Source organism: Ambystoma mexicanum, chromosome 1q, assembly GCF_040938575.1.
Source record: "Ambystoma mexicanum isolate Mex_15411 chromosome 1q, UKY_AmexF1_1, whole genome shotgun sequence".
NCBI lineage: Eukaryota > Metazoa > Chordata > Amphibia > Caudata > Ambystomatidae > Ambystoma > Ambystoma mexicanum.
Genome location: NC_090922.1, coordinates 547,218,767 through 547,243,452, shown reverse-complemented (window position 1 = coordinate 547,243,452; position 24,686 = coordinate 547,218,767). Strand labels below are relative to the sequence as shown.

The window sequence follows — 24,686 nt, the reverse complement described above, 5'->3', positions numbered from 1 at the left end:
ATCCCGCCAGGTTAGACCTGGCGGAATGAAAGGCACCCGCGAGCACAACTCAGAGTTTGCCGGTCCGGATACAACGGTACCAGCAAAGCTTACTGGTACCGTTGTATCCGGACCGGCAAGCTTGTAATGAGGCCCAATTCACTTATTCCCCCACAAGCTGTCAGAATAAGGAAGCTGTTGCATCATTCTTGGACAGCCACTAGAATTACCAGCAAGGACAGCAAAATACATCTACTCATGTCACAAAGACGACACAGTGCATAAAGATTTTTGGAAAAGCTAAATAATAAATTAATCACTACTGGAGAGGATTTAACATTTTAAATATCCCAGGTGCTTACTTTAGAAATATTCATCTAACTTGTCATGCCAATAAAACGCCTTGCATTGAATTGTACTGTATCATGGAGAGGGGTGATAAAATCAAAAGAAGTATCAACTTCAGGAGATTCCGTGGAGAAGAATCCCTAGTATTCCTTAATGTCCAGCAAGATTACATTTGGGGGCTGATGTTGCTCAGCGGAACAACCAGGACTTCGAGCAGATATCAAGCCACATAGACCAGAAATCAAGCAGCCACTGAACCAGGGCCTCTTCATGCAGCAACCAGTCAGCTGAGCAAGTACCAAAACTGACCGCTTGAGCTGAGTCAAGTCAACCTCTTAGAGTTATTGCCACTGTTATGAGCCCCATCAAGCTGCCTTGACAACCTCAAGGCAGCCACAACAAACACCCAGCTGTGCACCATTGTACCACTAATCTAGATTGCCAAGCATCCTAACAAATAGGCACTGACTCAGCACCTAAGCAAAGTCGAGCCGTCCACTCAAAAACACCACCCTCAACTCTAATCCTTTGAACTGGAGCTGAAACCTTGACAAAGTTCCAAGACAACCTACTCAACATTGTTGAGCCAACAGACAGATCTAAAGGGGAGAACATGTGGAGTAGTTGTCATTGCTAGACACCCCAGGTACCCTGACCACCTGGCCTCACCTTGAACCACAGTTCATGTTTAGGTACCCTTGCTACCTTGGCCACTGCACATTTTAAAGACTATTTTGTGGTTTTCTTTTCTCTAAACCATTGCCTGTTTTTGATATTCCTTCTGCAGTATATTGCCCAGCCAACAAACCTACCTATAAGTACATGTTCAGCTTTTATTTATTGTGTTTTCTGTTGCCAGGGTAAGTTGTTGAATGTTTACTATGTTTTGGTAAAGTTTGATATTTGTATATTAACCTGCTTGGAAATTCCTTTTATGTTCATGTTAACAATGCTATAATTATTTGTATGCTGCAGCTGCTGACATACTACTCTTGGCAATATAGCCTGCATGTAGTCACTGTTTCCTTAGACGAAGGGGGTATACTATCAAGGTGTGTCTGCTTACAAGTGAAAAACATGTTAGCCAACTTGGAGTACAAGTTTATATTTAGCAAATAGAAGCCTTTGCTTTTCCTTGGACTTTTTCCTGGACAGAATAGGACTTTAGCATGTTGTAGTGTGTAAGAATATTGGAAGTAGGACCCAAGGTTTTATTCACTGCCTGGTCTCTGCAGATATATTTAGGACTGTTAGACTATGTCAGTGACACAAAGTCTTTCAATATGTTTCAATTCAGATTTTGCATTCCTTGCGCACCTACCCTTTTGGACTGATGAATGAGGGAGACACAGGCAGAGAGCACCTGCTAGCTCGAAATGTCACTCTCACACATAAGGAGGGTTACAGTTTGACTCTACACACAAAAGAGAGTGTAAACATTTCAATGGGCAAATAGATTCAGCCCTTCCACTCCTACCTATGAAGAACTAGACAGATTGTAAACCCTATAGCACAAGGATGTGCCCTCACTCATGCAGAGTCCTAGACAGAAAATTTCATTTTAGTGAAAACAAGGTCTGAGATTGACGCTCTCATCCCTGATGGCTACAAGATCCTCTCTGAGCCCAGAACCAACCGACCTGGGGGTGGAGTAGCTCTGATCTTTCAGAGTGTGTCCCTGCTTCTGTCATTCCTAAGCAGGCTTACTCCTCCTTTGAATGCCTGGTTTGCAGGCTCTCTAGCTCTCCTGGCCTCTCTCTGACTGTGACCACCATCTGCAGGCCTCCTGGACAGGTGTCCCTCTTCCTCTCAGAGTGGGCTGACATCTCTTCCTCTCTCCTTGCCTCTACCTCTCAACTCCTCCTCCTCAGAGACCTAAAAATCCACCTGGATGCATCTAATCCCTCCCCATGGCTCTTCCACAACCTCTGCAACACTCTCTCTCTTTCCAGTCTACACTCTGGTCCGACACACTCTGCTGGACACATCTTGGATGTTCCCATCTCCTCAGACATCCCCCTCTTCAAACCTGTCAACGCTCCTCTCTCTTGGACTGACTGTATCCTGCTTTCCCCTCCCCTGAAACTCTCTGTTCCTCAGGCAAAGCCTGCACCCCCTGCCCCGTAGCACTGCCACCTACCTTCTCGGTCATTCGGCCCATAAAGCGTGTGTCAGTGGATGCCTTTGCCTCTACTTTCTCAGCTCCTCCTACTCCTGCGGCTGACTCGCACTGTAACACATCCCTCTCTAACCTGCAACTTTCTATCTCCAATGCTATCGACATCCTTACCCCTGTCATGAAATCAGTCTCAAGCCTAATTCCAAGTGGAACTCTTCGTATAACTCCAACCTCGCCACCCTGAAATGCAAAGTGCAAGATGGCTGAAAGAAAGCGGGGGACTTCGGGTGCATCCTCTGACAAACTGGCTGCCGCCTGCTCCAAAGGCAATACAGACTCTCTGTCCTCTCCAAGAGGAGAGTCAACATCCAAGCACGTGTCTCCGTGTCCCCTAACAACACGGCCAAACTCTTTAAAATCTGCAAGGAGCTAGCCAATCCGTCTGCAGTCTCCACCTCTCATGTTCCCTCCTAGGCCTACTGTATGGCTTAGGCTTCTCACTTCACCTCTAAAACCTAGGACATCCTGTCCTCCCTCTCCTTTCCCGGGCCCCATCAGGCTACTTCCCCCTCTCCTCATCCTTTCTCCTGTTTCTCTCTGACAACACCCGACGATGTTGTCCAAACAGGTGCTCCCCTTGTCCTCCAAAACTATCAAGGACCACATTGACACCCTTGGTGCAGCCTTGGCCAATATCTGCAATCACTCTTTTGCCACTGGATCCTTCCCCTCTCTCCTCAAGCACTACCTTGTGCATCCCCTCCTTAAAAAGCCTTCTGCCGACCCTGCATGTCCGGCAAACTGTCGCCCGATCTCTATCACTCCTTTACTGGGAAAACTCCTGGAAAAGCTGGCCATCTCCCAGCTTATTCTCCACACTGAATCTGCTGGTTGTCTCCATGACCATCAGTCTGGCTTCAGAACAGCCAGAGGCATGGAAACTGATTTCCTGAGCACCCGTGAAGATCTGCTGTCTAATCTCAATTGCAGCCTTCCTTCTGTCCTCATCCTCCTTGACCTTTCCGTTGCATTTGACACGGTCAATCACCCGAACCTGATCAATCGACTCTGCGAGTACCTGGGCATCATGATCAGGCCCTGGAGTGGTTGACCTCCTTCCTCCTGCACCGACCCTCCCATGTCTAACTTGGTTCCTTTCTCTCCATCACTTCTCTCTACACATGTGATGTTCCCCAGGGCTCTATCCTCTCACCCTGTCTCTTCATTTCCTACCTGACCCCTTTGGCCCACCTGATCTCTACCTTCTCCTCTAACTTTCAGTGTTACGCTCTTTTTCAGTGTCCCCTCAGCTTCCTTTCCTCTCTCGCTCATTACTGACTGTCTATCCGCGATTCAGGATTGGCGTACCTCCAATGATCTCTGCCTTAATTCCGGTAAGAGAGATCCTTCTCACTGTGACCCCTGCTCCTGCTTTCCCTCCCTCACTCTGGCCGCCTTGCTGGAGCCCTCTTCCTTCATCTTCCTGTGAGCAAAAAAACCTTGGGGTTATCTACAATTCCCCTCTCTCCTCTCCTCACATCACTGACCTTGCCAAGAAGGCCCACTACCAGCTGCATCTCCTCAGAGGTATTCTTCCTTTTCTTACTTTCCTCCAGAAGCTCACTGTCTCCAGAGTCCTAGTTCTCTCTAGGCTGGACTACTGCCTTTCTCTACTCTCCGCCCTGTGCAACTAATCTAGAACATGACTGTGAGACTTATCCTTGGCCTCAAGCCCAGGAACCATATCTCCCCAGCCCTGAAATGTCTTCACTGCCTCCAGGTGGCTGCAGGGATCAAGTTTAAGACACTCTGCATCATCCACTAAGCTTTCTGGGGCCAGGGCTTGCACTACATCCAACTCTCTCTTCCAAAATACCTTCCTTCTGGAGCCCTTCGCTCAGCTACTTCCAACTCTCTAAGGGTCAGACGCTTCTCCAGGCAGAGATTGGGGGGTAGATATCTCTCCTCTGCCGGTACCTCCCTCTGGAATGGACTCCCTTCCCCTCTCAAACTTCAGCCGGACCACCTGAAGTTCTGAAAGCTGATCAATACCTTTCTTTTCTCCTCTGCTTTCTCTCTCTCTCTCCCCTGCTTACCTACCTGCCTGCTCTGCTGACTGGTTGCTTGGCTACCCACCAGAGTGTTGCTGGGTACCAGGCTTCTCCATGATCAGTCTCACCTGCACTGCCTCCTGGCCTACCGCACACTTAGAGGCTGTAACTGTAACCTCAACAGCCCCTGCCTCCTTTCACTTACCCAGAGCCGAACTGCCCTGGTTGCAGTCACTCAGAGCATTGCTGCCCTGATTGCACTTTACTTTCCCTCTCCCTCTCTCTGGCACTTACCCCTCTCTAGCTTCCCCCTGCACTTTTGAGCTGTTGCACTTGCACGATCTGAATGACACAAGGCCTAGTAAGATTGTCTTGTCCTCCCTCTGTCTTCTCCACTTGTCTTTGCGCACTTAGAAACACTTATGTACAGGCGCATTATAAATGACATATCATATAAGGCCAATAATTTCCGCCAGGCATGGTCAGTTATGACTAATCATAGCTTGCTATGCCACTGCATAGATTGTGGTGTATGACCTTGTGCAGAGAGTGATCATCTTGTTTACTCTACAGTGGTGATGTAAAAAGCATAATGGCATGGAGGGAGATCATGATAAAGTAACAATGTGTTAGTTATATTTCAAAATAAGAGATAATAGCAGGATGCAAGGTATAGAAAGGTCATATACAGCAGAGTGTGGGAGTTCCCCAATGTTGAAGGATGGTTTGATACAGAACACGTTGTTAGAAGCATTGGACACTGTGTATCCCATTATGTCACATTAACACGTCCCATTTTCCTTTGATTCAGGGACAGATGATGGATTTGGGAGCAACACTGATGGCCCACCAGTCGGAGTTATCGTGGGTGCTGTGATTGGAGCTCTTGCACTGGTTGCGATCGTGGGTGCTCTGGTTTACTTCTTTGTGATCAAGAAGCCTGTATCAGGGTATGTGCTGCCATCTTAGAAAAACCTCTTATGAAAACCCTTTAATCTGTACTACTACTTGCCAATGGTCTATGTCTTCTTGTGGAAGCTCTTTCTATTTCTCTCTCTCGCTCTCTCTTTCTCACTGTCTCGCTCTCTCTATCTTTCTCTCTCTGTATATCTCTCTGTCACTCTCTCGCTCTCTGCAGGTCTGTCAGTCTCTATCTCTTTCTCTTTTATTGAAACACTCTCTCTGTTACTCTCTTTCTCTTCAAAGACCTCCTCCTGACCTGCATCACCTCCCGCTCAGCCTTTACCCCCAGGCCTAATAATATTCAATGCTTCTTGTTTTGGGATGTCATCACTTGTCATCAAGTCTTAATGGGACTTCTTAGTCTCATTACCTGCGCATTTCGCGTTATAGCGTGATGTATCATTCTTTCTAACTTGTATGTCTACTTGGAGAGAACCAGAACCTTTGGCTAGTGTAAAGAGGCATCTGCAGACTGTGGCTCTCCAGATGGTTCTGACTACAACTCCCATGATCCCTTAACATTGACCTTCCTGGCCCAGTCCGCTTGGAGTTGTAGTTCAGAACATATCTAGAGCCAAAGGTTGTTGGCCCTTGTTCTACAGACTATCAGTGGACTCTCCAGTTTGCATAGGAGATGAGGTCCTTAGAAGTTGCTTGAGATGTTGATAATTCTCAGTGCACTGTTTTCTAATCAACTGAGTTTTTTATTATTTGAGAAATGTATTTGGATATGATCAGATGCTTGACAACGTTGGGTAGGTTGTAGAATCTGAATATGAATTGGTATTCAGTATAAATATTTGTGCACATTCTATGGCTCTTACGTTTTATGGATAGGTAGATGAACATGGGCAAATGTGTGCTAGTTGAGCTGGGGTCATTGGTGGATTTTGTTGAATTGTTGATGTCTTAATAAACATAGTTCTAGAGGAACTTAGGGCCTTTGATAGACATAACATGCTAGAGAGGGTGAGGTTCTTGCAAAGAGAGATAGCATCTCTGACATTTCCTGAGTAAAGCATGTTCTCTATTTGTACCTACGAAGAAGTCCTTCAGAAGACAGAGGTTTATTATTTCAGAAGGTTCTATTGCAGGTCACTGCTTGAAGAGACAACCCCTAGAGGCCAGACACAATACCTTATTCAAATTATTCAATCTAATAAGTTAATTCAGAAATGAGCAAAAAAGACTGCTCCCACTGTAGGTGGGGCTAAGGCCACTGAAGCATCAGTGAAAACCAATATAGTGCGTCCTTTACCAAACTGTGGCCACAGATACTAATTGCATAATGCAGAGGTCATTATCGTGTCTTAGAACCCTATGTAAACTTGAACGTCTAATGCATTCTGGTAAGGGGGCTTCTGGGGCCATTTCAGGATGTGAGTTGTATTAAGACCTTTAGCCTCCCACAATACCCTTCCCTATGGTGGATACAGATATCGAAGTGTTATCTGGCATAGAGTACATTTTCCTTGGTGTCACCATTGCCTGACAAGTGGTAATGCAATAAGTGTATCGCTCGTGTTGTCATTACTGACATTAGTTCTCTCACAGATAGATGACTTGCAAAGGTGGCACCTGAGAAGCATTTATTTGGGCATACAAAATAATTTCGGCTGGCCACATGCTTTCAAAAATGTCCTGTAGAGATCATGGTTCTCCCATTCTGGCAAGTCTTTACCAGCTGCTGCTATAAACATGTACTTGTGGGTATCATTCATTAGCACCCGGCGAGGGACACTGAGATTGTAACATGCAATCTCATTGGCCCTCGCCAGGGCATTACCCGACCGGGAATCCCTCTCCCAATAACGTTCCTACCTTGTCCCCGGCAGGGGGGTGTGGCAGCCACTCAGCCAATGAGGAGGCTCGGAATGGGGTAATCCCTGCTCCGAGACACCACATGACTGGAGGCTGTCCTCTTCCCCCGCCGGGGATCGAGGCAAGTCTTGTTCCCTCCACCCAACCCCCAATCCAAAAAATCTCCTCCCCGCCATGCCAACCACACTTACCTTCTTTTTTGTCCCTTTCGGGAGCGGATGCGCTGGGAACACTTCTGTCCCAAGAGCGTCCGCTCTCGATCTGCGACAAGCCGTCATAGAAAGGAAGAAGGGACTACACATGGCCCCTTCTCTCCTTTCCATGGAGGCCATTTTCTTTGTTTACATTTTTTCTATTTTTTGAATGGCTGCCATGGAAAGGGAGAAGGCACTATTTGTAGTCCCTTCTCCCTTACCATGATGGCCATTTTGTTTGTTTACCTTTTTCCATTGATTTTCAATGTCTGACATGGAAAGGGAAACCAGACTTTGTTTTCCCTTCCCCGGCGGCCATTTTTTTGACATTCTTTCTTTTTTCTGTTCAGAAATGCTGGAGTGTTTCAGAGAAGAAAAAAAACATGCGCTTAGTACCCGGAGTGCTAATAGTAATAGGCCCCTCGCACTGAAGTGGTAATGCCCCCCTGCTCGTGGCCTATTGCTTAATTGAACCTTTTTTATGATAAAGGCTCCAGTTTTCTTAATTCAAGACTTATTCATTATCAATCCACCTACAACGTGTGATCCACTACCTAACTTATAAAATGATAGTCCCAAGATTCATAAAGAATTTGAATGGGTGCCTGGGTATTTTTATTTATATACCCCCAGCTTTGGGATTTTCTTCCCCTTACCTTGTGAAATAAGAAAGATCATCTTGCGTTCTTTAAACTTCTGAAAACTTGTCAGTTCACTCAATAGATGTTAATACACAATGTCTAACACTAAATATGCAATGACAAGGGTCCACTAGACGTTGAATGTGTTTTTTGTAAATCATCAATAGCATAATATAACACCCAGAACAAGAATAAGTGAAATTATGGGAACTTTAATTTAACAAAATACTACTACAGTAGAGCTTTTGGTCTCCAAACACTGACTTCGCTAATGGTCCTTTTGGTACTAAAATCCCACATTTGATTGGATTTTGATTCATGGCCCTTTAAGACCAAGCTGTAATGTGAGAGCCTTCCTATAATTTGGATGAGCTTAGTATTCAGAACATAAATACTTCCTTGGATACATCTCATATCCCTTCTCCAGCGTGTATAAATTAGCTTAGTTCCTCCTACATCTTCCATGTCTTTCCAACATTTCAAACATCCTGTTATCCCAAAACAATTTGATATCACAGTGTTTTATGACAACAGTCAGTTTGACATGTCTTGGTGTGCTACTGGGGCCTTCTGGGTCCTATTCATGATTGTATATATCAAGCCCCTTTGAAATGCATATTATTTTTTCTTTTGTCTATTTTTGTATACTTAGTTTTCAAGTTGGACCTACCCTCTCTCATAACAAGAGCATTATTATTTTTAAGTCATTCTGCTCTGAGCTGTTTCGTGTTCATTTATCTTCATTTTAATTTTTTCTGTTGATCTATGTGAGTATGTATTATTGTTCTTTCTCTCCCGACAGCCGCATGTTCTTAGTTGGGTATTCATTCTTCAATCCAAACCAAGGCATCAAGGTTAACAAGGGAGTCGTCCCTGTCCCACCCCTAAATGTGCCCTTCACTACCTATATTATTTTCATTTGGATCCACTGTTTACGTCTTCCGTGCCTTTTTACTTTTTCTTCATGTCCATTGCTTTAGCACTCTTTTACATGCTCTTCTTAATCTCCGTTCTTCTCTGGTCCTTTTGTAGGCTCATCCTTCACAGACCTTTGCGTAGCATTGTATTTGCTACTCTCTATGTGTTATCCATGCATGTTGCTTCCTATTTTTCTTGACCTTTTCCTGCTCTCATTGCATCTGTTTAGCATCTCCTGCATCTAGACTTGTATATTAATGAAGGGTACAGACTTGCCACATTATTCACAGGTTAAGGCTTTAATCAGGTCAAAAGTAAGGATTCAAACAGGGTTTCAGGAGAAGCAGCCCACCAGCTCAAAGTTTCCAACTGTCAATGCAGGAACCTTTCAAACCTCTGCCCTCTAGAGCTCATGCTCAGCTCCCAGGGGTCAACCACAAGTCTCGGTGGCTGCGCGTGATCCCTATTTTTACTATATACAGTCAAAACTATATACAGAGGTCAAATATAATTGTAAAACATCCCCCATTACAAGAACGAAAACTTGATACATAGAACATTTAGCTCCTGATGCCATCTTGTTGAATATTCAAAATCTCGATGTCCTCCATGATCATTGCATCATAAAAGACACTGTCAACCCCTTGAGGTTCCTGAAATTGATCTTTTCTGAAGAATCTTTGTGTTTGCACTCAGTCAAGGTCCCCCACCTTCACTTCTTACTCATAACCACAGCTCAACGGGTCATACCAATCCTTCACTTTGGCATTCATCTGGCACACTCTCTCTGTCAAATTATGGTCATCCCAATCTACATAGCAATCCCTACATAGCCTTGGTAGGCATGCCCTGGAGGTGGGTTTCATACTGTGAAGACACTCCAAATGAAGCAGCCCCATTGCAGCATGAGGTGCCAAACTGTACGCCACCACCCTTTTCCTAACTGCACTCTTCCAATCACACCATGAGCCACCTTCATGTCTAACTGTCCCATTGGTCCCGCAATGCTGCAATGAAGTGTTTTGATTCCCTAAATCACTCTGGCACAAGATTACCCTCACCTACAATTGACCTCCATTAGATGTCAAATGCACCTCTTTGTCTTTAAACATTTTTCTGGGGAATTATTCCCTCTGTAATATGGCATCCAAGAAATATATGACGGTTCTTGTATCTACCTCGCACAACATTTTGGCTTCCACCCACTTTGAAAACATGTCTGTTAGCCTCAGGACATATTTTCTCCTTCCATCACTCACTGATCATAGCCCCACACATCTAAAGATGCAAACTCCTAGGGTTAAGGGGGAAGTCCAATGGGTCTTAATGGGTGAGCATGCGACTTCAAAATCGTATCACTATCCACAGAACACTTCACCATACTTTCCACCTCACCACCTCACCATCCATTCTAGGCTATCAGAGGTCCTCTGGCGTACCCTTTGCTTTTGTCATGCCTAGATGATCTTCATGGCACCTTGCCAACCTCTTGTATCTGAGCCCAGAGGCAGCATACATGTTCTACCCTTATGTGAATGAATTCATCTTTATTTCGAAGAACAAAGCTTCATAAAAGATAACATATAAACTACACAAATAAAATAATTTGTATAACATGATAAAATGAACATTATACATTCAATTAAAATTAGGGTCTGTGCAACTGCAATCTTTCAGACAAGTTTTCGGCAATCAACTGTATTGGAGTTTCTAAGTACATATACACAGTCCTGGATGCCTCTTTCGATGGCAATATTAATATAAAACTAGTAGCTTCTCTTATTGTAGTACAAAAGGTGAACCGGCTTGTGAAATAAAAATACATTGGACATCGAAAACTACGGGTTCTGCTCGCGGGTGCCATTGCAGCCACCAGGACTGGCCTGCGAGCAGAGCATGTTGGATCCGGAAAGGCCGTAATGACCCGGTAATTGCCCATTCTTGGGCACCGGAAAAAATAAAATACTGGCGGCAGTATTACAGGCACGGCTACCGCCAGCCTCGTAATGAGGCCCTAGTCTTTGTATCTCTGCAATCCTTATTATACCAGCCCGGGTAGACAGTATTTCAGTTACTCAGCCGATATGTAGTGGTCATATAAGATTTGCATATATCATAAATGCTGTCATATATTTGTGAATGCACTGGATGTTTTTTATAGTTTTTGAGCAGCAGATCTCAATAAAAGGGAGGTATGCAGCTATTACTTTTAAAGAGCAGGCTTCTCTGTCCATTGATGCCCATTTAATATGGCCTTCTGCTGATATGCTTGTCTCTAGCAAAGGTTTTCGGGTCGTTATGGTTGTTGATGTTATCACCATAAGAGATTGACAGTACTATGGGCCATGATCACTCTCGGGACATGGGGGTCATTACGAGTTCGGCAGTAGCCATGCCGGTAAATACCGGCACAGCTGCCGCCGGAGTCATGAATTTACTGGCACCCTGCAGTGGGCAATTACTGGGGCATTATGACCCCGGCGGACCTGGTAATTGTCCATTGCCGGGCGCTGGAATAATTCACTCCCCATTCCCATTTGAGTCCCATTGGACTCAATGCGAATGGGGAGGACGGTAGAACCAGTACCTTTCAGAATGGTGCCGGTGCTACCGTCAAGATCTGCGGGTGGGTGCTGTTCCGCTCACCAGGTCGGACCTAGCGGGCGGGACGGCACCCGCCCGCAGAACTCGTAGCTTACCGGTACCATTGTTTTTAAATCCTGCAAGTATAGCTAATCTAATGCGTGTACTAAAAAGTAGTCAATTGTCGAATTGCACCTTGCGGTACGGAAGGTATAGTGCCCCGGTCTGTATGCTGGTAGCCTTCCATTTATCGATCTCATACTGTGATCTGCTAAATGCGCCAATAACTTATCTCCTGCTTTGTTTGATGACCCATCTAAAATGATCGGCAAAGGTATATTCAATGCAATATCTGATTCTTTGTTTGCATCCGTTATTGATACACAATCAACAAAACTTTCATTGAAATCTCCAACCACAATTATAAAAGGATTCGTATAGAGTCCAAAAAGATCATCAGTTCTACGGCCGCCCAAACAATTCAGCATGGATTCTGTGTCTCAACCCATAAGCCTATGCTGCAATGCATTATAGAAGTTAATTACAGAAAGCATGCGTTCCGCGCCCTTCACAAAAAATGTGACTCTTGGCAACGAGTTAGGCAGGGGTTCAGATCTGCATTCAATGCCGGACGAACTTTTACATAGGAGGCAAGACCTCCACTATTTATCCCTTTTTAATTCTGAGTCACTGGGACATAGTACCCAAAAAAATGTGAGAATCATGTAAGTTCCCAGGTCTCCTGAAAAAGCAAAGCATCAAAATCAGATATGTATTCATCAAATTCGTGATTCTCGAGCTTTGATCTTAGACTAGCTATATTCCAAGATGGTACTTTAAAACACCCTCCCACAGTGGCAGGCAACATTAAACCCCCAGCTGCCACAAATGGCCTCATGCTGTATTGTAAGCTGGATCCTTAGTCTGTGCAGACAGTTCAATTTCTGTCAGGTTACATAAGGATGTCTACAGAACAATAGGAGCCATATCCATTATTTCAGCCAATTCAACACACCTTAAGTTGTTTGTCTTGGCCCTATGCTCCATGTGCATGTATGTACCAGCGAGAGTTCCTTCTTTGATCTTTCGCACAAGCGAAGGTAGATACCAGTGTTTGTGAAGGTGGCAATGTTTAGTTCCCTTATGCAAGAAAACCTCAATGAACTATATGCTTATTCCAGAATATATTTAGAATACTGGCATCTGCAAATGTCCCTCTTACACTACAGCTTCCACAGTACATGCAATGTGATAGAATTCGTAGTAGAGGTAACATCTGGTTCGAATGCCCGATGATGCCCAGATGTTCCCTCAGCACTTTGTCTAAGCATTTTTATTGCAGGGTAAAAGTGCAAATTAGGTTCTTCTTTCGCCAACCCTCTAATTGATCCACTTCTGTATTTATTCTGATATGTGGCTGTCCTGGTCCGGGGGCATCACAAAAGGTGACACCAGCACCATTGCTAGTGCTATTGGTGTTACTATAGATCTTGCTATGACAAAGTTTGGTGTTACTATTGATATTGATCTGACAAAGTGTAGGCTCGAGGGCGATATGGTCAGCCCGATGTGCTGCTCTGTGTTGGAGCCGATTCACTGCTGTCGTTTTAGAACTTAGAACCTGTGGAATGCGTGCCACCCGTAGGTTTTCTACTGATGTGCGTGTCCCCTTTTGGATCCATTTGATTCCTTTCTCTATTAGCGACACTTCTGAAAAATGCCCCGATGTATGTGGGGGAAGTGAATCTGTTGGCCCTCTTCTGTGGCCACTTCCTCAGGGTTGCTGTGCATCACCCCTACCTTGACACCAAATGCAACTAGATCACGTTGAGGCTTGTCTGGACATGGTGTGCCGGCAGGTGCCCTTTCAGAGGAAGTGTTATTGTACCTTGATTCACCAGGTCATTAATTAAATCTAAACTTTTCTCTAATCGGATTTGATCTTGAATACGTTATTCTCCGATGGTTTCAACTATTTGCAATATGTCCATACCCATGACATCTAGCATTGAAAGTCCACTCCAGATGTTAGCAAGAGCTTTCTTAGTGCTAATCCGCATTTCCATTATCTCTAAAACCCTAGTGATGCTATGGGGGTATACTGCACATCCAACCTGCTTTTGCCAGCGGTTCACTTTGCTGAATTAATAGATGGACAGGTAATTTCTGTGCCTGGCCGAGGAGCTGGGCCGATAGCATTTATATTAACTTGAATTTTGCTTGTTCTTGCTTGTTCTTCTAGACCCCTGCTCACATTTGGAGTCTTGGTTCAAATTGATCGCCTCTGCAGAGCCAAAGTTGCGGGACTCTCCAATCATGATATTGTGTAGGCCGACCACTGTGGGTTGACTTGTCTCAATTTGGCTGTGTGGCAGTAGAGCTAAAGAGTCATTTGGGGCGGTGACTGAACCCAAAATCTTGATGTATGAACTGATGTCCCCCCTCTAAAGGAACAAGTTTCCCAGACATTGCAAGAAGGGATCGAGTAGTTTGTCTATTTTGCGTCCCAGCCTATCAACCCTGGGATTTTGGTTTGAGTTGGATTTTGGTTTCAGAGTGCAATGGCAGTGAGTAGTTAAGCTACAGTTAGCTGGTTTGTCAATGTTTCTGGCCTTTGGTTTATCCTCTGCTGAAACGGCCAAAGCCTCCAGTAAAACAGTACTTTGAGAATGGTAGCCTGACTCTGGAATATCTTCAGCAGGCCTTTTCATCAAAGAGATGGCGGAACCTCTTCCATCAGTAGTCATCATATAGGGTGCCGAATTTGACAGACAGCTTTTGGCAGCAGGTATAGTCATAGCTGCCAATGTGTCCAGATTGATGTAGTTATTTCCCTCGTTGTCGGGCCATATTTCTGGATGCTGGTTCCCTTCACCAATTTACTGTCAACCAGGGCCAAAAACTATTTTACAGAGCTAAAGGACTCAATATGTTCTGTATTTGAGTTAGCTGAGGAATTGCGTGACACACTCATCAGATGTCCTCAGTGGCTTATGTTTCTGCAAGCTTGTTCAAATTCTGTGTTCATATTTATGTTTGCATTATCTGGTGTAATTTGCAGACTAGGCCCCGGGGAAAAAATCCTCTGCTGCGTCTTCTCCTTTGCCATCCTCCCAGCCTTGATGAGCCTCCACGAGGGACGCTGTGGCTGAAACCGGAGCGGCAGCCAGGGCTGCAATGTTAATGAGGCAGTCCGAGCTGAGGAAGGAGTTAGATTTTAGTTCGGGGTGGGAACCTTGGGTCAACGCCCTTTGGGTGTCCTTGTTGCTGCGAAGAACCCTGTAAAAGCAAGAGAAAATATCGAGGCTGAGTACCGCGAAAAAAGGAAATACACCAACACAAGCTTCTAAAGATTCCCAGATCTTTATTCAAACACTGTACAGTTCCAAAGGACAAAAACACAAATAGCTATCTGGCCCTCAGTGCATCACAAAGAAGACCAGCGATTCAGTGTGAGCAGTCAGCAGGAATAATCATCTGGACATCCGCATATTTATAAAATTTTCAGAAATTATGTCCAGCCCCTTACAAGTTAATAAACAACAGTCTAGAGTTTGTGCCGAGTTCGCTAAGAGCTCAGATAACAATATGCACATGGATTACTTCAGTTTACATTTCCATCAAGTCACAATGGTAAAGTGTGTTTCTGGATTCAACAATAAGCCTTAACACATTCTCCTCACAATGTAGTTCTGCCTGTGTCTACATTCTTCGTTTAAACTACATTGTGCTCGGCATATGTTCATGGATGAGGCTTGTTAGCGCAGACAATCCTAAGACCACAAGTCATGCTCAGGACAAGGTCTTGTTGCCTAATCTAAACATTCGGCCCGCGGACAGTCTAAACATTAACTTTAGCTCAAAGTCCAAGAAGACTCAGTTACAGGCTACAAGCAGCATCCACCATTTTATACCACAGAATAATACACGAACAGAAATCAAAATGGCGGTTAATCACAAAATGGCGGATGTTTCTAAAATGGCGGCGAAGTTAACCCAAAATCGGAAGATTGTTACACGGTTTTCTACGTAGAGCAACTAGGCTTAGGCCAACATACATACAAAAGAATACAGAAGGAGGCACAATATGATTTCTCGTTTAACAACCCATCTCAGTATGGGATGGGGCCTTGTGTTGATGCAGCGCTTCATGCATTATTAAAGTGCCCTTTGCACCTCTTTGGTCCGTGCTCTGTGGATATTTCTTCACTTGATGTTGAATTAGCCGGATTGGTTGGGGGTATGATAGAACCACAGAGTACTGTGGACTTTCTCCCCACCCCTAGCAGGCTTTGTGTGCTTGGAGGTCTTGGAGCAAATTCTTGGCCATAACTCTATCGAGAATTGGTGGTTGTTGTGACAATGGCAGTGACGCTTGCAATGACACTAGCTCTACACTATATTCAGATAGATTCAATTAGGGTCCCGCAAGGTTCCACAGGGCAGCTCAAAAGGCAAAAAGACCCACAAGCACTGCCTTTGATCAAGCCGCCTCCCGCGGTCAGAGGAATCCAAATTAAGGGCAGGGACTCGTTCACACGGAGAGAGGATGCAGACGCTTCACATATGCGCAGAGTGAGGCATAGAGTGAAACATAGACTCTATCAACGCATAGGCAAAGAAAACCCTGTTGGCGAGCAACAAATTTACCTCTGTGCTCACTTTCACTAACGGTTCAGAGGGGCTGCCCAGTGCTGGTCCAGCATTGGCACAGGCAGAAAACTTGCCTCATTACCAGCAGAGTAACCGGCAAAGAGCAAAGTAGCAAGAAAGAAACACCTCGGCAGCAGAACGAGGCCTCCTCCTACAGCACCAGCCGCATTCGACAACGGTGGCAGGTGAATTGAGGAAAGGACCAAACAACGCACAGGCACAATCATAAAGCCGCACTGATCATGTCAATCACATGGTCAGCCACTTCTGCCACAAGGAATCGCACGGTCTACCCTTATTTGGTAAATCTCCTTATGCATACAGCTCACTTTTAACTCTATGGAATGCTCTTACCTCATTTATTACTCCCAGGATGCTTTTTTAACATTCACCTACCCTACTTACGACATCATTCCACACATCATCACACACCACCACCTCTCCATGCACTATCACCAACTTTACAAGGTTTAATTTGGAACACTTGCTCGGGCGTCTCTTGTTTGCCAATGTCTTCCTCTATCTCATTGTTCTACAGTGATTCACAATACAATATTGACAACAACATTCTTCACAAACTTAGAATAATACTGAACTAATCTTAAAAGGACATACCTCTTTCCCATCCTACAACCTCATAATTTCCCAGATGGCTCTAACCGTATTCTCCTAAATTAGGTTTCACACTCTCAGCACTCAGCTTATGCCCCAGATAGCTCATTGTCGCAAAACAGAACTGACATTTATTCTTCCTCAGCATGAGTCCTGTGTTGGCAATGTGGTACGGACTATCTCAATCTCCTATCATGCTCTTCACGTGTTTCACCATACATTAGAATGTCCTCTTGGAAAAAAGACCGTCCAGGCACCTTCTGAAAGTGAGCATAATTCTCTGAAACTTGGATGCTTCTTATGCAATGGCAAATGGCATTCTGCTGAATCTGAATGGGCCATCCCGTGTCATGAAGATTCTGATGGTGTGAGATTTGTTACTCGGCCTGGTTTTAAGCTGACTCCAAATCAAGTGTGCTAAATATCTTGGCCTTCCCTACCAACTTTAGAAATGTCTCTATGTTGAGTAAGAGAAGGCTAGGTCTATCATCACATGCTTGTTCAGTGTTTGGAGATCAATGCACCATCTCATTTACCATGTAGGCTTCCTAGCCAGAGCAACAGGGGACATGTGATTGGATGCCTCTACCACCTAAATGACACATTGGTCCTGTAGTTTCTTTAACTCACTCCTACTGAACTGAGGGGTCCTTAATCAGTAACATGTCATGCTCTGGATGGGATGCAGAATAACTATTACACCAATAATCAGACTGACTCAAGAAGTTGGTAAAGTCTCATCCGACTGTTTTATTATCAATTATCTAAAACAGGGAGTTAGAACGGACATCAACGGACGTCGCACAAGCTTGCTCATACATTTCATAAAAAATCTCATTTATATACTTAAAGTCCATCATGCGTTATGTCATACTACGTGGCAAACAAGAAAAACCTATGGGGAGTTGTGATAGGCTCAAGGGGAACATCTAAGTATACTTTCTATAAGGGATTGGGTTGTGATTGGGTCTCTACAGTCAGGTGGACAACTTATGCCCACCCCTAGTGCAAATCATCTTCATCATTAATTAAGTACACAGGATAGCATTGGCTATCAAACTATAGGGCTCTTCGTTATATGGCCCTCTTCAATTGGTTGGCATGCTTGTGCCCTTCTGGAACATTCGACTCACTAGCAGCACGTAAGCTGGTACCCAAGGTGTCAGTGGGTGGACTTGACCATGTCTCCCCACCCAATTAGCCTGACATCCATCATCACCCATACCTTCTCTCATGCAGATTGTCTTTGAACTTGGCCTTGGAAAGTATCCTTGCTCCAGAGAATATACAGGAGTGTGAGCACGTTCTTATCTCAAGTATAGAGCTGCATGCCCAGTTTCTATTTCCATCCAACCCATGTGACAGGAGACCGCAATTTGGCTCCTTTCCTTGATTTAATTGTATTAAATGAATAAAACTTGGCACTCATGTTGTTCTTCCTCGCACCCACCTTAACAAGGGACGGTTCAGCTTCTCACGTTGACTGTTCCTCATCTACAGATAACCAGTTCTTGGCCACTTCAGCCTTTGACACCAGGCCAGACAGCCTTCTCGGTCTTTCCTCAATCTTTAGCTGCTTTCCTGCTGCAACACAGTTTCTGATCCTTCTTTCTCCATGGGTCTGAGCTTACTATAATTGTGACATTGAATGTCCAAATTCTATATAATGTCGGCACCGCCTGCAGTCTATTTACTACATATAGCCAGCCTTTATGATTACTTAGTCTACTTGCATTGCTGCATCTGTACAGTTATAAAATGGCTTGCATTTTCTGCATTGCTTTTCACGTGGGCAATCTTCATTCCGCACATGAAATGTTACTCGTCATCAGATTGTGTAAGGTCTATACATTCTCTTCTTCAGCCACTCTTCTCAGTGGGCCACACTTGCTTCTTTTGATGTCACCAACTTTTCTTTCCCTCACCTTCATATTCCTTCAGGGATCTCTTCCAAGATATTGTCATCTCTACAGGGATACATCAGATCGGGTTTTCTCAATGGATAACTTTTCTCAAAGGTTCTCCTCGGAATAGGCACGATCACTGGTGTTGTGCATGGCGTGACTTCTGGCTTCCAACATATAGGAAGGATGGGGCGGGAATTCCTGCAGAAGCATTCAGCTGCTCCTCTACACTACCACATACAGCACACTCTTGTCACCACAGGTAAACATCCTACCTTCAGTCTTATGCTGTGTTGGTAACCTGTATGACATCATATATTTTAAAAAAAGAAAAAATATTTAAATACTTTCTCTTCCACCTGGCTATACCATGACCTGCTCGCTAGCATTCTAAGTTAAGAATTGTCCCTCTTCCCTAGATTATGTTGTTCATTCTAGTCTAGCAAACTTCCTCCCCTGTGGGCTAGCCAGACTTGGCTTCTTGCTGCAATTCCCATGAACTACAATTGCACCTTGAAACCTCCATCCATATTTACTGATTTCCCACCTTAAACATTCACTGTAATGCATGCATTGTAAACACCACATCCTCTTCCCTGTCACATTCCTCTTTCCCTTGCCCACTCACCTCTTATGCTTTCCAATGAAACATTCTTACAACACAGGGGAAAAGTGTCCTCTGTGCCCAGATTGTCTGCATTCCACACTAAATCCTGGACACACACATGCACTAGCTGGATGATTAGCACTCCAGCACCTGTGGCACTGTTAGACATACTTCTGCTCCGTGGGCTTCACCCTCATGCCCACCTTCTCTACTCTCTCGCCTCCATCAACATGCTTCTACCGCACACTAGTATCTCTGTCAACTCGTTTACTACTACCCTCCTAGGAATTGTGTGGTTCTTCTTCTCCCTGTGTACCTCTGTTAAGATGGATTTCCGAACTCTGACCTGGTGGGCAGAGGTTCAGAAGGTCAGCCTAGTTTCTTGGAACAGGGCAACCTCTGGACAAGACAAGCCATTCTATGGCAGGTCTCAGGAGGGGTAAGGGTGACTGAAAGACCTCCATGAGCACACAGAGCAAGGACACTTACAAATTTCTCCAGACAGGTGTTATATCTATAGACACATTTATTACAAGGCCTTTGTAACTCAGACCACAGCAAAAGAATCATAGTAACATTCAGTAAACCAACACAACACTATCAATACAATGTATATACAAGACCAGTGGGGTCTAAACGGTTAAATGCACAAAATATGTCTACAACCTAGAGGGGAAGTAAACAGGCAGTGCAGGTAGTCTTTTAGGCCCCTTCGACACGTACACCACACCTAACTAAGAGGCAGTCCAAGCCCTAAGAAGAGGAGTCTTGTGCTCAATAGTACATTCAGTGCAAGCGCATGCGGTTATTCCATTGGGCAAAACGGGGTCTCTTCAGGGGTTTCTAGCAGCTCAGGAAGGTGGATGAGGCAATGAAGAATAAGTTCCCACTATTCAGGGAGGACCTCCACTTGAAGGCAGAGGCAGTTCCAGAGTGCAGGATGGAGTCGCTAGTTTGCACTAGCAGTGGAAAGGAGAGAGGCCCCAAGAGGCCACTCGTGCATAAAAAGGGGCCCTTGTGCCAGGGGCCACCAGTTAGTGCTCGAAGTACTCACCGGTCCCAGGCGCACTCGGACCCAAACTTCGCCAGTTCAGTCCACTTTGTTTGCAGGTTCGAACGAGACAAAAAGGACATCTCTGCAGCTTTCAGTTCCTGAGATACAGCGAGGATTCCCAAACAGGACAGTGGTGATTTCTCCGCTCTGGGTGGATGAATTGACTCAGTCTCACTGCAGTAGGCTTCAGTGGCAAGAGGAAAAAAGAATGTCCAATGAAGAATCATCCATAGGACCTTGGGTCGCCAATGGTGTAGTGAAGACTACTGTAGAATTAAATCAAATTAATATATTGTTGGAAATATAGTCCATAGATTGCCATTCATCTGGCTGAAAAAACAGGCTTGCCAATGATGTTATTAATGTCTTTTAATATTAACGGTTCATCTTAAAGTGAGGAGGCAGAATTCATGTTAATTGCCAATGCATTTCAGACCCAACCTTTGGTCCTTCTTCAGGGCGAATTCCATTTAACAAAAACACAAATAAAAAGTGCTTATTTCAGTCACGAGGTATGTCAAATAACAACATTACAAACATTATGCTTTCATATCCAGGTCGTATACATCTTAGGTTGTTAAACATGTTAATTTCCATATATTGAATCTAGGCGCATGCCTCTTGGCTCAACCAAACCTCTACGTACAATTTAGCAATCTCTATGATTAGTTATAGCACCAGTACCTGCATATAGATGAACTTAGGCCGTGTGTCTTGAGGCAGCCACTCAATACAATTTTGTCCTTCTTAAGGGAGTCCACAGGGCGATCTCCTTCATCAAATTCAATCTACATGTGACTATCCTTACAGTTGCGAATTCTGCAGGAATAACTAGAAAAATATTTCCTTTCTAATATCCCAATACATACGGTATATCATTAATCTACAAACAGATTAAATAATTCAAACATGTATATACTGATAAAGCATCCTCATACCTTGTCATGAAGATAGTTAAACTTATGCCATAAGTTTATGTAGCGCAGTGATGACCGTAGTGAATTCACAGTGCAGAGCGTGTGTCCGGCGCGTCTGCTCTAATGTGCGTGGAACCTGCGTTATACAAGACTATGTGTTAACACTTGAGTAGATCAATATTTGTGGGGAACCAGCTAAAGGTTAACTCCAATGTGGGCGCTTACCTGTGTCTTGCTGCTGTAACACGTAGCACGTCTCAGTGCGTTCTGTGGCCGAGGTGCCAGCAGTTTCAAAAGCTCTGGGTTACCAAGGTAACGTGGATATAAACAACGTAACGTACGTGTACGTCGTGACGCGGCTTGGCCAACGCTGTAGTTGCCAAAGCTGCCTAGTTACTGTTGCTAGCGCTAGTGCAGGTCGTCCGGAGATTCCAACAACCCTGCAGTAGCGCGCTGTGTAAAAGCATTGAAATGATCGTGAGTAGGTAATAAAACATATCGTATACTGTTATGAGAAAATGAATGGGCTCAATTGAGCTTAGAGTGCATGATCATGCTCGTCAAACAGTATTGATTAATGTGTGCCTGCCGGCACATGTCAAGTCTTTAGAAGCACAATTGAAAAAAACTTGTAAGTGTTTATAATTACCTGTAGCAAACACAGTTCTCCTCAATACATTATATCAACTCGTGCTTACCTTAAAGTGCGTGAAATTAATCGTGTGCATTCACTTGCTGCTGTTTAAACACACAGCCACAAGATTGACTAACAATTACAACCCTTAATTGCTCAAGAAAACAAGAATAATCAGTTATGTTGGCATGTATCAAACATGGCTGTACCTAATTCAGGAAAACAACAATATGTATCAAAGATACACAAACGTATACTGCAGTATTATTCTGGTCCGGGCTGCTAACGTCCACACTCAGGTGTGCTGCACTTTGCCTGTTTCTTTTGATCATGTAGCGTGGCGCTACTATTCAACCAAGTAGATTAAATGAAGCAGTGCAGATCAAGTTCTTCGTTCAATCCCCGAGGGGAGACTGTGTCTAGTCTCTCTATCCAATATGCTTCACTTTGTTGTAGTTTCTTGGTTATACTCATCCCACTGTTTGAAACATCGATGACTTCCAAAATTTGAAAACGCATTTGTGAAACTTGGTGGTTTGCTTGATTGAAGTGTCTAGCGACTGGAGAGTGCTGATTTTTGTTTCTTACAGTTGATTTATGCTCGTTCCATCTAACTCGTGCTTTCCTACTTGTTTGACCAATATACAACGAGCCACAAGGGCATTTAATGCAATATACAATTTTTTCTGTCACGCATGTTGAATAGCTTTCGATGCCGATTTTTTTGTCCTGTTCTGGGATGCGTCACAGTGTTGCCTTTAATGATGTTGTTACAGTTGCTGCATGACATGCAGGGAAAAGTTCCTTGCTTCTTTGAAATGTGGCTTGCGTTTTTCTTAGGTTTGGTTTTGACCAGAAAATCTCTCAAATTACTACTTCTTTGGTTGGCAAAAACTGGTCTTTCTTCAAATAGATTCTGGAGCTTGTCATCACAAGTCAATATGTGCTAATGTTTGAGTATGACTCTCTTGATTTTAGGAGACTGGACACTATATCTACTCACATATACTAATGGGTTTTCTGTAGTGGTTTTGATTTTAGTAGCCAGCAGAGTAGATCTGTCCTGTGCTCTTACTTTGTCTGATGCAGCTGTTAGTTCGTCCTCTTTGTATCCACGTTGTTTGAATTTGTTCAACATTCTCTTTCTCTTGTTCATATAGACCATCTGTGTTGATGATTCTCTTTATCCGAAGTAATTGGCTATATGGTAAACTTTTGATTGTGGCTGGAGGATGAAAACTCATTCTATGTAAAAGGTTGTTCTTGTCTGTTGGTTTATGGTATACGTTGGTGTTAAATGTAGGTACTTGAGGGGTTACTAAGACATCCAGAAAATGTATACTTGGATGTCCAATCTCTGACGTGAATTGGATCCTGGTATCAATCGAGTTGATATATGTCAAAAACAAGTTCAAAGTTTCTTCTGTATCGTTCCAGATCAAAAAAATGTCATCTATATATCTCCCCCAATGTTTGATATACCTTTGCCACACAGGATGTTTGATGATATGATCATTTTCAAATTTCAACATAAATGAATTCGCATATGCGGGTGCCATCCTCGCCCCCATTGCGGTTCCACTTATCTGTGAGTAAAACTGTTTGTCATATTGGAAATAGGCTTTCTTGGAAATGAATTCCAGTAATATCATAATCCATTCTTTTGAAGCACCAATCTCTTCTTCTTGCAGTAACAACCATTCAACTGCCTGCTGTCCTAGACAGTGAGGAATCGATGTGTATAGGCTGTTAACATCAATAGTTACTAGGAGATCATGTTCTTTGAGTTCAATCTGTGCCAGTTTATTAAGAAAATCTGTTGTGTCCTTAATATAGGTAGGATGTTTCTGTATCAAAGGTTGCAAAATAGTATCTATGCAGATGCCCAGTGGTTGAAGAATACTTTGGGTGGCAGCCACAATAGGATGTCCAGGTGGTTTGAGTAGTGCCTTATGGATTTTAGGAAGTAAATACACGTGTGGTGTTTTGGGGAAGCTCTCTGTCAAGAAGTTCTTAGTTTTGTCACTTATCCATTCATTTTCTTCAGCCATCTCTAACATGGTTTTCAACTCTTCTGTGATTTCTCTGATGGGATTACATGATAATAACTTATATATCTTCGTATCATTCAGTTGTCTTAGGCATTCTTGTCTGTAGTCATCGGTATTCATTACTACTAATGCCCCGCCTTTGTCTGCCGGGCGGATAGTGATTGACTCATCCTCATATAAGTTTCTGATTATTGACAAATCACTTCTGTTAAGATTACGGAACCTTGGAGTTTTGAACGAGATCTTCTTCAGATCTCTCAAGATAGCTTTGTGGAAGATGTCAATTGTTCCATGCGGTAGTGGTGGTATAAATTGGCTTTTAGGTTTCAGTTCCAGATAGTTATTAACTGTCTCTGTAGCTGGAATCTCAATATTAGCAAAATACGCCTTTAATTTGATTTTGCGAATAAACTTGAAAAGTTCTATTTTTGTGTTAAACAGACTGGTACTGAATGTTGGAACAAAATTAAGTCCTTTCTGCAGGATATTTCTCTTTGCCATACTTAAATGACGATTAGATATGTTGATGATTAGATCTTCCTGACGGGGTATCTGTTCGGTAATTTCTCTGTGCTTCCTTTTCCTGCCGCCCCTGCAGGTTCTTTTCTTCCTTTGTCTTTGTGTAAAAAAGGCTGTC

The 24,686-nt window shown here is 43.8% G+C and overlaps 1 protein-coding gene across 2 annotated transcripts in view; it reads left to right on the top strand.

Moving 5' to 3' along the window:
* LOC138531291 (carcinoembryonic antigen-related cell adhesion molecule 5-like) overlaps positions 1-24,686 on the top strand; it is a 262,387-nt gene that overhangs the window by 216,358 nt on the left and 21,343 nt on the right. For both annotated transcript variants that reach the window (XM_069640981.1, XM_069640980.1), the window contains one exon: positions 5,309-5,447. In XM_069640981.1, coding sequence (XP_069497082.1) covers positions 5,309-5,447 — 139 coding nt within the window. The remainder of the gene's footprint in view (positions 1-5,308; positions 5,448-24,686) is intronic.